The sequence below is a fragment of the Lutra lutra genome, chromosome 10 (genome assembly GCF_902655055.1).
Source record: "Lutra lutra chromosome 10, mLutLut1.2, whole genome shotgun sequence".
Lineage (NCBI taxonomy): Eukaryota > Metazoa > Chordata > Mammalia > Carnivora > Mustelidae > Lutra > Lutra lutra.
In genome coordinates, this window is record NC_062287.1 from 61814781 (window position 1) to 61831671 (window position 16891).

A 16891-nucleotide genomic window follows, 5' to 3' on the forward strand; every position below is an offset into this window, starting at 1 on the left:
GATTCGGGGTCTCTTCTGATTCCATCCAAATTTTAGGATTATTTGCTCCAGCTCTTTGAAAAATACCCAGTGGTATTTTGATCGGAATGGCATTAAAAGTATGGATTGCTCTAGGCAGTATAGACATTTTAACAATGTTTATTCTTCCGATCCAAGAGCATGGATCCAAGAGTCTTCCATCTTTTTGTGTCTTCTTCAACTTCTTTCATGAGTGTTCTGTAGTTCCTTGAGTACAGTTCCTTTACCTCTTTGGTTAGGTTGATTCCCAGGTATCTTATGGTTCTTGGTGCTATAGTAAATGGAATCGATTCTCTAATTTCCCTTTCTATATTTTCATTGTTAGTGTATAAGAAAGCCACTGATTTCTGTACATTGACTTTGTATCCTGCCACGTTGCTGAATTGCTGTATGAGTTCTAGTAATTTGGGGGTGGAGTCTTTTGGGTTTTCCATATAAAGAATCATGTCATCTGCGAAGAGAGAGAGTTTGACTTCTTCATTGCCAATTTGGATACCTTTTATTTCTCTTTGTTGTCTGATTGCTGTTGTTAGGACTTCTAATACTATGTTGAATAAGAGTGGTGAGAGTGGGCATCCTTGTCGTGTTCCTGATCTCAACAGGAAGGCTGCAAGCTTTTTCCCATGGAGGATGATATTTGCTGTGGGTCTTTCATAGATAGATTTTATGAAGTTCAAGAATAATATTTCACTTTCTTATTCATAAACATGGGTCTCTTCATTTATTTTGATTTCTTTAATTTCTCCTACTAAGGTTTTATAGGTTTCCTATAGAGGTCTTGAATATATTTCATTAGATTTATTACTAGAGATTTGAAATTTTTGTTGCTATCATAAATGGTATTTTTAAATGTTATTGTTTTCTAATAGTTGCTATACCCTATACAAAAATTAGTTCATGATTGATGAAAGATGTAAAAGAAGATGGATAAAAGATGTGAAAAGAAAATCCAAAAAGCTTCCAGAAGACAATGTAACATTTTTATTATCTTGGGATTTCTTAAACAAAATTTAAAAAAAATGTAAACCATAAAAAAATCAAGACATTTATTTATATTACAATCAACTTTTTAAAAAGCACCACAGAGTGAAAAGACAAGCAAAGGCAACATGTAGGTAGAGCCCCTTTCCGTGCTGTTGTGTGGGCTCGAATGGAACTTGTCCCTGCTGGCAGTCACCCCAGAAGTGGGGGGTAATGTAGAGGAAGGGGAGGATGGTCATCATCCCACCAGTAACTGAACTGTTACAGAACCAAGCTTGTCTCTGTGCTCAATAAAAGCATGCTGCTCCCCATTAAATTGTAGCATTACTAAATAACTAAAATAGATTTGAAATATTAAATAAATAATGATATAAAACATGAGAGTTTGGTAGGTAACCTTTACTAATTTTTAAGGATTTTCCATCAATTCTTAATTTGCTTGAGAGGTTTTATCATGAATGAAAGTTGAAATTTGTCCAGTGATTTTTTTTCTGCTTCAATTTAAATGATTACGGGGAATTTTTCTTTTACTCTAATATGGTGAACTGTCGGTGTTAGACCACTTTTGTATTACTGGGATAAACCCATTTTGTTTCTTTTTTGTATGACTTTTTATTTTGATATAAGTTCAGATTTATTAGGAGAGTTGCAAGGTTAGTATAATAAACTCTCATCTACCTTTTACTAAGTAGTTTGTTTTTCTCACTTATCATTCGTGCTTATTCTTTCTCTATGTATGTGTACATTATTTTCCTGAACCATTTGAGAGTTTTAAGTTGCAGATGTTAAGTTCCTTTACCCTTAAATATGCCAGTGTGTTTCTCCTAAGAACAGGGACATTTTCTTCCATAACTCTAGTATAATTATCAAAAATTAGAAAATTTCATTTTGATACAATTCTGCTATCTAACAGTCCTGATTAAAAATTTGCAAGTTACTCTAAGAATGTCCTTTATTTTTATGTTTTTTTCTTGTTTCAGGATCCAGCCCAGAATCCTGCATTGCCTTTAGTGGTCACTTCTCCTTATTCTCTTTCCTATATCACAGTTCCCCTGCCTTCTTTCGGTTCCTTGTCTCATCATGGGACAGCTCTACAGTAGGGTCTTCATTCCAAAGCCGCCTCTCTCACCACATGAGACCAAGAACAGCCTTAGCTGTGCTCTTGGCAATTTCCCCTTTCCTGTTTTGCTTCCTGCTCTCCCTTTGAAGCTTGCTTCCTGAAGACCATTCCGTCAATAAATCACATTTCCCCACATTTGTGGGGAACCCAGTCTAAGAAAATTATATTAGATCAAGTTCATTCATTGTTTTATGCAAATATTCTACAGCCACAAAAACTTAAAATTTTTTTTTATCTTTTTTTAAAATTTAAATTCAATTAACATATAATGTATTATTTGTTTCAGGGGTACAGGTCTATGATTCATTAGTGTTACACAATTCACAGCACTCACCATAGCACATACCCTCCCCAGTGTCCATCACCCAGCCCCCCCATCCCTCCTACACCCCTCCACTCCAGCAACCCTCACTTTGTTTCCTGAGATTAAGAGTCTGTTATGGTTTGTCTCCCTCTCTGGTTTTGTCTTGTTTTTTTTTTTTTTTTTTTTTTTTTTTTTTCTCTCTTCTCCTTTGATAACTTTTCTCATCCACTTTATCTTTCAGTTTCTGAGAGATATATGTTGAAAAAGCCCCTCTTTTAACTATAGATTTATTAATTCTCCTTGATGTTCTTTCATTTTGCAATATGTATTTAAAAATTGTGTGTGCGTACAGGTTCATAACAGTGTTTCTTGGTGACTTTGCTATGAAAAGGTCTTCATTCTTGTTACTACTTTTCTACTAGAGTTTTACTTTGTTTGATGTTAACAGCATCAAGCATTTGCTCCATCTCTTTTCCTGTTTGTTGTCAACTTTCCTTTGTTATTTTGTTTCCTGAAAAACATTAAGTCTGAGAGTCTATGTCTTGCAATAGGTTTATCTCAGTTATTATGATTACTGATAGGTTTGGATTTGTTTTTCCCATCTCACATTGGTGTTATTTACTTCTTATGATTTCTGGTTGATTCTTCCTTGGGTTCCTTGTCTTTTGTTGGATTGTTTACATTTTGGTTGCCATTATTGTCCTCTAATGGTTTGGATGTTAGACATTTTTATTGCTCTCATGGTTGCCCAGGAAACCCTCAGTGCCTATTCATCCTTCTTAGTTTTAGAATCTTCACTTTATTTCTTTTCATAGACTTGCAGCTGGAGGAAGCCATGTAATTCAGTTCTGGGCAATGAAACATAAGTGAAAGTCACTGTGAAAAGTTTTTATAAGAGGCAGATCCAACTGGAATGTCTTTTGGGCGTTTACTCTTATCTTATTGCCTGATCATTGGATGAAATTCTGGTGATAGAGAAGCTATTGCACCATGAAAGGGTGAAAGTCATATTAAAGATGGAGGAGGACCATAAAAAGAGCTTTCTTCTGATTGATACTGTTGGGCCGATATGCCATCCAGGGATTTCTTATTTAATTAGTAAATAAACCTTTTACTTGCTTGAACCACACTTTTTCTAGTTTTCTCTCACTTGAAGCTGAGTGCATATGTAAGACATTTATACATTTATACCTGCTCAACAGGTATAGCTGTTTCACTTACATTTTTATAGCAATGTCTCATTCATCTCTTTTTCTAAGAGCCCTTAATTGCAAACCCACACTATCACCAGCATCCCTGAGCTCTTTCCCTACTCTGTGTGTGTGTGTGTTTTGCATAGCCCTTATCACCTTTTTACACATAATATAAATTACTTATTATGTTTATTGTATTTCTCACTCGCCTTCAAAAGGGTAGGAATTATTATTTGTTTCCATCACCGCTATACCTTGTGCTCATTATAGGTTATGCAACAGAGTAGCAGGTGCTCAATGAGTGCTGAGTGAATGAATGTTAAGTGTGGATTTGTATCCACGTCTTTCTCCCAAGCACAGTAAGAACCTCAGTGCTCTTCAGGTTTCCTTTCTCACCTCTCTTCCTCTCTTCACCCTCCACTCTTCCTGGTATGCTTATGTTGAGATTTCCTGGAATTTAATTCTGGATTGTGGTGAGCATTCTTGTTTTACAGCCTTCTCATTAAGACTTGACAATATGTTTTACAAATGTCTTTGCTCATCAAAGCTTCTTATAGCTCTTGTACTCATTTTCCTCTCTCAGAAATATACCGTTGTTTATGTTTTTCAGAGAGAATCTGTGGATGGTACATTTCTGGACTCTTTGTATATCTAAAAATGTCTTTACTCTTTCCCAAACTTTCAGTGATACTGTGGCTAGTTACAGAATTCCAGGCTTAAAAAATATTGCCTCAGAACTTTGAAGTTATTGAAGATCTTGCCCCTTAGTGGTGAGGTTTTAAAAACGAATACTGATTATGATCTGGTGTAGTAATTATTGTTGTTGTTGTTTGTGTGGTTTTATCCTAATTGGCGCTCAATAGGCCCTTTCAGTGTCAGTGATACATTTTTTTTTATAAACAGTTACTTTGGAAGTAGCTGTGCCAGGCACTGTGTTAAACAAAGAGACATGAAATAAGATGTGACTGAGGCCTCTTCCTCGAAGAATTTACAGTGAAGTGGATGAATCACCTGAGGAACTAGAGAGTGATGACGCACTGGACTAAGGGCTGTGCAGTGGGAAGCACTCAGTATGGAGGGTATTTCTAGAGCCTGGAAGAGAACATCTCGCCGAGTCAGAGGGCATGTTTGTGCATGATGTGTAGCTTAGTCAAGTGCCTTATGTCTGGGTCTCCGAAGACTGGGATCTGAACTCAAGGGTGAGTAGAATACAATCCACACACACCAGTTAGTTCTAATCACAGGCTCTACCAAACATCAGAAAGGACAGGAGAGCATCAGGGACAGTAGGTCCAACTGGCCAGGCATATCTTGCTGGTGTCTCCCCTCTGTCCAAAGAAGTGGCAACTGTCAGCAGCCTGTGTAGGCCAAGGAAACTCCCAGATGTGAGAAGGGCCCACAAAGAGGCTCTTTGACTTTTATCGCACATTCCCCATCCCCAGGGGAAAGTCTCTACTACTTCTACTACTCGGTGGACAGCTTCCACTGTCATATAAGGAGAATTATGCTACTCAACAGGCCACACCTCCCAGGCCTAGTGATTGAAATCCATGTCCTGGAATTATTGCTGAGCCTTACTTATCCAGTCTTTCTCTTTCTCTGTGTAATCTGTGTGCTGTGAAACTCTCTGTTTACACGTGCACAAATTTTCTATTTGAGGTCTACCCTGGGGGCTTTTAATAGACCTGCCTGGTCTATCAAATTAGCAATGTGACCTATTAATATATGTTCTGCATTTTGCATCTTTTCTGGTCACTGAAAGATTTCAGGGGCTAACCTCTACTAAGAAGCAGCCTCCCTGTGTATATGTAGATGCTCGGTTTCAGACTCTGAGACCTGAGAGTTTTGCAGAGGCCAATGTGTGGCCAGTTTGTCTTCCCTCCTCCTTCAGTTAGTTGTCTGCTCTCTGTGCTGACAGGTTCACGAGGATACGTATCAAATGCAACAAGGCCTGCAGGAGCGAGTGAAAAACTGCAAGAGGATCAGGACGGACCAATGCTCTGTCTACCTTCAGAGGGTACAGTGCCAACAGCTGGAGCAGAAGCTGAAGCAGGCAGAGGCCTGGTTGCTGCGGCTGGGACAGTTGGCCCGCCTCATACACTACATGATTTGCCAGAGCCTTGTGTCTATCGTAGAGGAGGAGATAACCTCCTTTGTGGCCAACATCCTACAAGTGAGGTGGTGGGTGGCATGTGTGGAGGTGGGCAGGCAGTCAAGGCCAGATGGCAGGCAGCAGGCACTGACATGTAGCCCCTGACCTCTCCTGACCCTTCTCTACAGTCCCCAAGGAAGAAACCCTTTCTCTCAGCCCAGCTGGTCTTTGACAGTTGTGGCCAGCTATCTCCTGAGCCGTGTATTGAAACTATGATCCAGATTCTAAATGTGGGCTTGGAGTCTGTCAAGGCCTCTGTCCTGAAGGTATTCTGGATTGGGCAGGGGGCTGGCTGTAGGAATCCCCAGTTCCTATCCTCTGTGTAATTAGAAGCTCTCAGCCTGGTCTGAACACTCACTGGTTTCCATTTCTGCCCTCTCTACATGCCTTGGCATGAAGGTAATGCAGTCTACAGACCTGAAGACCCCCTGCCACTCCTTGTATTCTGAAGGTATTTAAATAAGGAGGCTTAGGCAGGGGTTAGCAAGGGTGAAAGGAGGGAGAGGGGCACATGCACAGTGTCAAGGGCATGACCATAAAATCAGGCCTTGGGTGTGGATGGAGCAGCTGTAACCTGGGTAGTGCACACAGGTGTTGGGGGTGGGGGTTAGAGGGTAGGGGTGTGTCTTTGCTCACTCATGGACGTGCTTGTGTGTTTGTGTGTGCATGCAGTTGAGTGGAATGAGAGGTGTATGAAAGAATGTGAGTGAATATATTGTCCTTCCTCTGGTTCGTCTAATTTAGTGATGGCATTTTGTTTCCTGTTAAATTTGATTGCTAAGTTAATTTGTACTTGCTTAAACAACTCTGCTTGTTTAATATTAGCTTTATTTCATACAGCTCTTTTTCATTTCATATAGGATAATCCGTTAACATTATTGAGTCATTATGGTTACCAGTTATTACTGGTTATCAGTCCTCACATTTGTTAACCACCAGGGAGGAAATACATCTTCACACTGCCTTTATTTGGGATAGTAACCCAGTTACCAATAAAATCATTATGTGCATTCAGTCACATCTGACATGTAGGTGCTTCCCCCTCTCTCCTTGATTCAACGAATGTGTTTTCATTAAGATGATTTAAAGACATGAAGTTAAATTGAAGAAATAGGTGACAAGGGAGGAAAAGGTTCATTGAAAGGAGCCCATGTCTTTTTTTTTTTTTTTTCTTATGTGGCACTTACCAATTTTTATTAGCCTTTTTGGAGAACTGTTTTTGAGTTTTGTTGATTTTTCTCTATTTTTTTTTATAATTTTTTTATTTTTTTCAGCATAACAGTATTCATTATTTTTGCACCACACCCAGTGAGGAGCCCATGTCTTTTACAGATGACATCAATCAGGGCACATTATTTTCTCAAGTGAATCTAGGTTAATTGGTAGAGACTACTGATAATTTGTTTTACATGGTCCAGTGGAACCAAACATGTTAGTTTACTAACCTATAACATGGGAATAACAAAAATACCTAACTCGCAGGATTAAAAGAGGTAATATGTCTAGTATAGTGCTTAGCACATAGTGTTACATATTACAGATAGTAACTTCTTACTGTTAATAATATTAATGACAGAAGTAAACAAGATATCTCACCCTATTCTCTCATTTTATACTAATTCATATTTTGGTATATTAGAGTAATTCCTTTGAAAGGTAAAACAAATACAAACCTTAAAACTTTTATTCTAAGTTCTAATGAAAGTGAAAATGTTTACTTGTAGTGTTTTGTGTTACCCCTTCTATTTTTTTTTCCCTTGGTGGGCAGCAAAGCAAAGTTTATTGGGTGATAGTACAAAGCTCAGGGAGGAGACCTGAGAGGGTTGCTCACCCCTTCTAGTTTTAAAAGAGCACCATGGAGTGATGTATTTAGGGGTGAAATGTCCTCATGCTTGTTATCTTTCAAATGTTTTAGGGGAAAAAGAGGAGAAAAACAAAGCAATGTGACAAAATGTTAGTAATTATTGAATCAAAGTGGATGGGTAAAGCGATTTGTAGTACCTTTAAACTCTTCTACATATTTGAGATTTTTCAGAATCAAAATTTGAAGGAAAAAAAACAAGGTCAGCATGGAAAATCAAAGTAATACCATGGAGGAACAAGAACCAAAGTTCCGATTTGGAGTTTTTCTTAAGTTCTCTATGAAAATTGGAGTAGTATTTAATAAAAGTTAATACCTGGCAGTTAAAACACAACTAAGTAGTCTTTAAGAAATGTACATCTATCTCAGAAATCTTTTACTTAAATGAGGCAAAATTTGCATGGCATTTTAACCAAATTACAAAATGATTTCAGTGCCTCTGTGTATATTTTCAAAAGTATGAAAAGTCAGCCCCTTATGATAGAAACTTACACACTGACTAGATTCTGGTCCCTAGAAAAGGACCCGGTCTATTACTGATAAAACAGGTGCAGCATATCCTGCAGTCTTAAGCTCCATTCTGCAACATTTTCCAGAGAACAGTCTTAATTCTGAAACATTTTGCAACCAAAAAGAGATGATCAGTATTGTTATGAAGATGTCCTTACCATCTTGTCAGGAATTTTCTGCACTTTAAAACAAGGAAATTATAATTGGATAATGATTTTTCTCATCTGGCAGGTGTCAAGTTCAGGAGCTTAAAGTTTTTACATTAACTTTACCAAGATCAGTGCATCTTTTTGATATTTATCATAAACACTTTGATATATGTTTTGGTTGGGATGGTGTTGAAGTTAGCTGAGAGATATAGTGCAAAGAATGAAACTGTCACTACTGGTTGTTGTTGTTGTTTGTTTGTTTGTTTTGGGTTTTTTTTTTTTTTTTTTTTTACCAGGGAACTGCATGTGGCAGGGGGTGTGTCTTAGAGCATGAGGTATGAACAGTGTGACCAGCAAGAGGGAGAATAGAGGTAAGCAGTGTAGCGGTGAGTGGATTCATCATTGAAAGAGAAGAGAGACTTTTTTTCTTGCCACCCTATAAATAAGAAATTTTGAAAAGATGAAAAGTTTTATAAATATGTTTGACAAGCAGCTTTGCTGCTCTGTGTATCATGTCTTGAGTGACTCATTCAAAGAAACCTACAGTAAATGTCTCTATTATTTGGTTTTTTGCAGTTGGATTGATATTTAAAAATGCAGCTCCATGTTAACTTTTATGTTTCTTTGGTTTAGTTGCTACCAGACTTCTTGGTCATAAACAAGCTTTATTTTGTTCTTACGTTGGCTCTGAAGTAAGTCATTAGTGATTTCCGTTTTGTTTTGCTGGGCTATTGCAGTCACCAAGCTGCGGCGTTAAAAACATACTAGCTTTTCTTTCCTTTGCTCAGACTCACACATGAATCAACTGTATCGCACCATATTGCTTGAGTACTCTGGTGGGTCTTGGCACCTTGAATCACAGTTCTTCAATCTCATCTTGTGTTTTGGAGCTCACAAAACAGCAAGTGACCAAATTTGAAGACAGAAAGTCTGTAGCAATGCCACGCCTCACAGAAATGGAAACTAGAATGTCAGGAAAAGAGCCCCCTCTTTCGAATTGCTGCTTGTCCTTTTCTCTCTACTTCGCTCTGTGCTTCTTCCCAGGTTCTCTGACTCTCCCCTAAAACTAGCTGTCTCTGCCTCCTTTGAACTTTCTGCTCCCTTATACCTTGCTTCCAAATGACTTGGGCTTTCTGTGGTACCAACCCCATCCTTAACTCTATATGGTCTTTTAGTTAAGTTTTCCTGTATGTGTGACTGAGTTATTTCAAGTTTTCAAGACCAGGAATATGATTGATTCAGCCTATTCCATAGAGGGAACCACATATCCATAAGCTCTGGCAAGGGAATTGGGTCATGGTACAAATTAATTAGTTTTAGCAGATCCTCTTAGAAGGGTGTGTATGGTGGAGGCTCCAATCTTCAGCTATGATTGTATTGGCCATAAACATTCGTTATGTAGGCCTAAATGTGCATGTTGCTTTGGGATAATATATTTCTAACACAAAACTAGGTAAGCAAAAAGGGGAATTTATTGACCCCCATAACTAAGAAATACCTGGATGCAGCTGAATTCAGGCTCATCTAGACTCAAGGCCCATGCAGTGTTATCAAGGCTTTATTTCTATTTCTTAGTCTTTTGACTTTGCTTGTGTGTTTGAATTCTGAGTCACTGAGAATGCTTTCAGTGGAAATAACAGAAGACCTAAGAGTAGCCTAACAATGAAAACAATTATCTCACATAGCAAGAAGTCTCTCCGGGTAGGTATTCCCAAGATTGGTTCAGTGGCTCAAAGATGTCCCCAAGTATCAGGCTTCCTATAGCCTTCCCCTACTACTTTCTGAGTTCGGTTATAAGTAAGGGCAGATTCTCTTAGAAGGGTGTGTGTGGTAGGGGAGGCTAAATCAGAAATGTTGTTTTCATCCCAAGGCTTATTGCCTCATAGTTGCAAGACAAGCTCCAGCTCCAAGCAGCCCATTCTTAGGCAAGATTGGGGGAAAGGGGAGGAGCATTGGAGGGAAACCTCTTCGTGCCTGACTCTCACATTTTATCAGGAAAGGAAATCTTCCAGAAACTCCCCAGGAGACTGACTCTTATATCTCATTGTAAAAATCTAGGTCATATGGCTACCTCGAGCAGCAAGAAGGGCTGGGGAATCAAATGGCAGACATTTCTAATTTCTCACAGAAGATGGGCTCTTCTACCACAGAAGAAGGGAGAAGGGCGTAGCTTACCATTATGCCTTCCAAGATTCCATTCTTCCATTCTCAAAACCTGGCAAGCAAGAAAATGACCAGCATTCTCTATAGCATAATTTCATACTGTATTATTTCCCTTCTAATAATTATATTTAATAAAGACTTCTTTAATTTTAGTTCTATAAGTAACAATATATTTAAGCTAACCAGCAGTCTTTATGTTGATTGATCTCTCAGTTATTTATTTATTTACTTTTTTGTCAGAAGCTCATTCTCAGAGTGCCTAGATGGCTCAGTGGGTTAAAGCCTCTGTCTTCGGCTCAGGTCATGATCCCAGGGTCCTGGGATTGAGGCCCACATCGGGCTCTCTGTTCAGTGGGGAGCCTGCTTCCCCCTCTCTCTGCCTGCCTCTCTGCCTACTTGAGATCTCTCTCTATGTGTCAAATAAATAAATAAAATCTTAAAAAAAAAAAGAAGCTCATTTTCTATTTAGATTCCTTAGGAAGGGCTTGTGGGACCAAAATTTTATTTCCCTTTTTTCCTGGGTGCCTGAAACATTTTTTTTCTTTTTTTCTTGAAATTCAGTAATTTTAATAGATATGTCTTGTTATTGGCCATTCTGAGGCATATTCTGAGGTATGCTCTTTCTAAATGTAGTTTTTGCTTTTGTTTTTTAAAGATTTATTTATTTATTTGAGAGAGTCCTGTGCATCTAATTTCTGAACATTTCAATGTTTTCCCCCCTTTATACACAAAGTTTTAACACAAATACTGAAAGTGGCAATTAACCAGTTTCTAAGAAGTTAAAGGGGAAGCCAGGCTCAAGAATATTCCTTAAGACAGATACTAAGGACGGCCAAGTTCAACCTCCTCCTCTGTTCTACAGAGGCTGGAGTTCTACGCACTATGTTTCCTAGACCTCCTTGCAGAGAGGTGTTGTACATGATTTAGATGTGCATGGACTTCAATTCAGAACTGAGGTAAGAATGGGAGAGAGGCACTGCCTATGCCATCCATTTTGCTGGAGGAGATCATAATAGAGGTAGTGTGCTTCAGTAGCTGGTGGTTTGGCTCTGACCTCCCAATTTGCCAGGCAGTGCAGAGCTATAGATGCTCAGTCTAGAGTGTTTTTCAGTTCTTCCAACTGTTTGCAAACCACTTAATTTTCTATAATAATTCCCTTATTGCTTATACTAAATTCTGTTTTCTGAACCTGAACCCTAAATAAAAATTCCCTCACTGGGTCTGTGTTTGTGATATAGATGCATGTGTGTGAACTCACTCAGGAGCAAGGATTGTGTGTGTGTGTGTGTGTGTGTGTGTGTGTAATGTATACACTCAGGTGGAGAGAGAGGTTCCGTGGGGGCCCTGCAGGGCACTCAATGGACAATTATGTTTTGTGCCCCATTAGAAGAAGATGAAGAGGAAGATTCGAACACAGAATTCGTGATGCCCAAGCTCCAGGGCCAGCCCAGTGATGCTGTGCACATCTTCTGTGGGCCAAATATAGGATTGGTGTGGCCCTGGAAGTCTCACACGATTACTGAAGCTCTAGAGGTCCGTGGGTACCGGCTGCGGGGCCAATACCTGCCCCCCAGTTACAAGCAGCTGCAAGAGGACCTGGACAACAATCCTCGGATCCAGCAGGCACTGACTATGCAACAGGCCTTGCTGGAGGTGAGAAGAGAGTTTAAGGAGGGGGAAGATGCTCACTAATTCCTGTCATAGCCATCCACCTCTGCCCTAAGCACCTTGTCTGTGCCTAGGGCATGCTGCATGAGGTGAAGGAATTCTGCAGGGAACATCGCTGGATGACAAGCATTCACCAGTTCCTCCAGTCTTGGGGGCCCCAGAAGCTGGAGTCCATGAGAGGTTGTCCTGTCAAGAACTATGTGATGCTGGTGAGCTGCCTGAACCTTTGGCAGACCCATGTCTCCAACATACCTAACAAGCTGGTTACAAAAGGCAGATTGATGCTGCTGGGCTGCCATCACATACAGTCAGAGATGGGTGAGTGCTGCTTATCCTCTTTCCTTTCTTTCCGCCTTCCTTATCTGATCCACGTGGCTCTCCTTGGACTTGGACTGTCCTCCGAGGATTTTTGGTAATGACCCCTCATTGGACCTGTAGAGCCTCCCAAAGGCCCAGGTCCCAGGCCCTTCCCTTTGCAGTTAAAGGTGTGGTCATTACAGAGGATAGCCTCCCCTGTTCATTCTCCATACTCTTTGGGAGTCAAGTTTCTATCACCTGACACTTTCTATTTTCCTGAGATGGAAGTAGTTCAAACCAAATGTGACTGAGAAAAGTCTTAATCTACTCCTTAGGCTCGTGAGCTCAATTTCTTTGCAGATATTCTCGGTAATCAAGAGTGCCTGTCCCCACATGCAACAGAGTCAAAATTGACCTATAATTTGCATGTATAAAAAGGCATTCTCTTTAACTGTTATGGCCTTACTTGTAGTTATAACTTCTGCAGGTGGTGAAAGAATGTATTCAGTTGAAAGTGAAAGCACTTTTCATATAAAGCAGTGCTTGGGTCTAATTCAGACCATTTTGGGTATTTGATCAATTAAAAATTCATTCTACAGTTCTGGGTTGTTTTTATTCTCAAGTGCCCTCTGCTCCTCTTCCCCTGCAAGGTGGCATCTGGCATTGGAGAGGGCTTCTGGGCTCTGTGCTCTTCTTTGCTGGCTTCTGTCAACCCTCACCGAGGTGTAATACATCCCTGCCTGGTCTCTGGCCTCCTTCTAACATTGCTGTTTCTGGGGCAGCTGTGGCCTGAGCTGGTGTAACTATGTGTGTTCCCTTGGCTAATAGGAGCCCAGAGTGTCTACCTTTGCCGACTTGGCCCTGCATTGGCTCCTGCTGGCTTTGTAGGCCCTTGGGATGTTCGTAAACCCTTCATCTAGCCTTCCTCTTAGGCTGGCTAGCCCTATAGGTTCTGCTTCAGTGTCCCTCAGCCCTCTACATAGGAACCCATCCAGGCCCACTGGTTATTAACTCTCCATTATCTTCTGTATCCCCTGCTATTTGGGAGTTGTGGGGGACTTGGGAGCATTGTGTTTGGCCCTCCTTTTGCTACAATGCATCACACTGTGATTTCTACCCTGATGTGACTATCTCGTGTTAGCACAGGGGCACTCTGCAGTGGCATCTTCCCAAAGTTTCACACGGAAAGTGGAGCACGGGCCCACTCTATCATCTGTTTCCTCTTCAACCCATTTGGGTTTCCTTCTTGTCTCGGTTTTCCTCTTGTCCCCCTACTAGGTCAAGGCCCAGCTGTTGGTCTCCCTGGGTCTCTGAGAAATCCAGTTTACGACCTCATTTTGTTCCTCTGTTTTTTTGCTCACTTCCAATGAGAAGGGTGTATCATGCTATTGTTTACCAGGTAAGGGTCTCTGCCTAGAAGCTGGTCTTCAAAAGGCTCACAGTGGGGTAGATTGGGAAGCCATTGATCTTCTAGGAAACAGATGGTGGTTCTGTTTTCTTACCTAGCTCCCAATAACCAATAGTTTCTGCTTTCTGCAAAGAGTAGATACTGTCAGACTCGTGGCCTCCAGGCCTGCTTTCTTTATGGAAGTGGGTGGCCTGAGAGATCTTGCTTGAAAATGCTTGCCTACCTTGCCCTCCTTGTCTTTGCTCTTCAACGGATAAAAACACGTGTAATTATGCATCTTTTGGGCCACAAAAATTCCCCACTCTCCCCTCTCTCCATACCACCTAAATGTACAAGGGTTTCGGGCTCCATGGCAGGAACAGGGAGGGCCTGTGGCTGGCCTATTTTGTTTCTGACCCTATTTTGGGTAGGCTTTGCTCCACTGTTGTTCAGGAAGTCTCTGTTCTTTCTAGTTTGTTAGATTCTTGGTCCTTAGTCCAGATCAACTGGTCTCTTCAAGAAGAACAGATAGAGAAAAAAATGGCGTTCAGAATCCTGGGTTTGCTTTTCAGTGGTTTGTGTGACCTCAGATTAGTGAGCTTCATTCAGTTCGTTTATTTGTAACATGGACATGATAATTTAGTCACTCACAGGGTTATGACTAGGAAGAGTAAATGAAATATTTTTTACAATGTTTCTAGTATTGAGACAGCCAGGCACTAGGTGCTTAATTTTTTCACTTAATCTTATCCTTCTTGTGATCTAGTTTTGCTTACTTATCCTTCAACTCTGTTCCTCTTCTGCCTGGTCTTCCTTGAATTGTGAATGACATCATTATTCATTCTTGTGAGTTAGTGTCCATCCTTTACACTCTCCCTAACTCCACCACTTCCAACTGTCACCAAATTCTTTCCATTCTTCTGCCTCCTAAATATCTCTCAAATCTGTTTTCCCATCATCCATCTCCAATTTCTAACCCCCAGCAGCCCTGGTATTTTTCAGTCTCTGATTTTTACCATACGATGTCGCTGTTGAGCTCCTCTCTGCCATCACTTGCCTGCCCACTACTGCTCTGAAAAGCAGCACAGTTCCAACAACCTAGCTAGTGTGATAGGCCCCAGGGATAGTTTGCTAAAGGATATATTCTCTCCTGGTGTATTTCTTCAACCTCAGGCCCCCTTCCACCCATTCCTTCTCTCTTTTGGTTTTCTCAGTCTCAGTTCTTGGTATTAAATCCCACTGATGACTTCCTTCTAGGCTCCAGAAGGTTCATACCCAGTGTGTTTTAATTCTCTGTGCCTGGAACTCACTATCTCACTTTCCGGTTGCTGAGATGCTCCTAGAGGAAAAGTCAGTTTATTTTCACCCCTCAAAACATAAAACAGAGCAGAGTGGAGTTAGGCTGCCTGAGTTTGAATCTTTGTTCTACCACTATGTGATTTTTTAAAAAGTTTTTATTTAGGGACACCTGGGTGGCTCAGTCAGTTAAGCTGCTGCCTTAGGCTCAGGTCATCATCCCAGGCTCCTGGGATCAACCCACATCAGGCTCCTTGCTCAGCAGGGAGCCTGCTTCTCTCTCTGCCTCTGCCTGCTTGTGTGTGCTCTCTCGCTCGCTCGCTCTCTCTGACAGATGAATAAAATCTTTAAAAAAAAAGTTTTTATTTAAATTTCAGTCATGGAACATACAGTGTAATACTAATTTCAGGTGTACAATATAGTAACTCAACACTTCCATACAACACCCAGAGCTCATCACACCAAGTGCACTCCTTAATCTCCATCACCTGTCTCACCCATCCCCCAACTCTGCTCCCCTCTGGTGACCATAAGTTTGTCCTCTACAGTTAATAGTATGTTTTTTTGTTTGCCTCTCTCTCTTTCTCTTTTTTCCCCTTTGCTCATTTGTTTTTTTTTCTTAAATTCTATATATGAATGAAAGCATATTGTATTTGTTTTTCTCAGACTGACTTATTTTGCTTAACATAATACTCTCTAGCTCCATCCATGTTATTGAAAATGACAAGATTTTATTCTTTTTATGGCTGAATAATATTCCAGTGTGTGTATATACCACACCGTCTTTATCCATTCGTCAGTCGATGGATACCTGGGCTGTTTCCGTAATTTGGCTATTGTAGATAATGCTGCTGTAAACATCTGGGTGCATGTATCCATTGAATTAGTCTTTTTGTATTGTATAGTTAAATGCCTAGTAGTACAATTGCTAGATCATAGGGTTGTTCTATTTTTAACTTTTTGAGGAATCTCTATACTGTTTTCCAGAGTGGCTGTACCCAGGCTACATTCCTACCAACAATGCAAGAGGTTCCTCTTTCTCCACATCCTTGCCAAGACTTGTTTCTTGGGCAACTGGGTGGCTCAGTCAGTTAAGTGTCTGCCTTTGGCTTAGGTCATGATCCCAGGGTCCTGGGATTTTTATGGTTTTAGTTCTTACATTTAGGTCTTTAATCCATTTTGAATTTATTTTTGTGTATGGTATAAGAAAGTGGTCCAGTTTCATTCTTTTGCATATAGCTGTCCAGTTTTCCCAACACCACTTTTTGAAGAGACAGTCTTTTTCCCATTGGATATTCTTTCCAGCTTTGTTGAAGAATAATTGACCATGTAATTGTGAGTTTGTATCTATTTTTGTGCCAGTACCATACTGTTTTGATCACTACAGCTTTGTAATATAACCTCAAGTCCAGAATTGTGATGCCTCCAGCTTTTGGTTTATTTTTCAAGATTGTTTTGGCTATTCAGGACATTTTGTGGTTCGACACACATTTTAGGATTGTTTGTTTTAACTCTGTGGAAAAATGTTACTGGTATTTTGATAGGAATTGCATTAAATGTGTAGATTGCTTTGGGTAGTATAGACATTTTAACAATATTTGTTCTTCCAATCCATGAGCATGGAATGTCTTTCCATTTCTTTTGTATCCTTTTCAATTTCTTTCATCAGTGTTTTGTAGTTTTCAGAGTATAGGTCTTTCACATTTTAGTTTGAATCTATTCCTACGTGTCTTTTTATTCTCAGTGCAGTTGTAAATGGGATTCATTCCTTAATTTCTCTTTCTGCTGTTTC

The 16891-nt window shown here is 40.1% G+C and overlaps 1 protein-coding gene across 1 annotated transcript in view; it reads left to right on the top strand.

The window, feature by feature from the left end:
• The window catches only part of DNHD1 (dynein heavy chain domain 1), a 78102-nt gene that overhangs the window by 16378 nt on the left and 44833 nt on the right, over positions 1-16891 (top strand). The window contains 5 exon segments of the mRNA XM_047690478.1: positions 5535-5789; positions 5897-6034; positions 6168-6219; positions 11839-12104; positions 12194-12437. Coding sequence (XP_047546434.1) covers positions 5535-5789; positions 5897-6034; positions 6168-6219; positions 11839-12104; positions 12194-12437 — 955 coding nt within the window.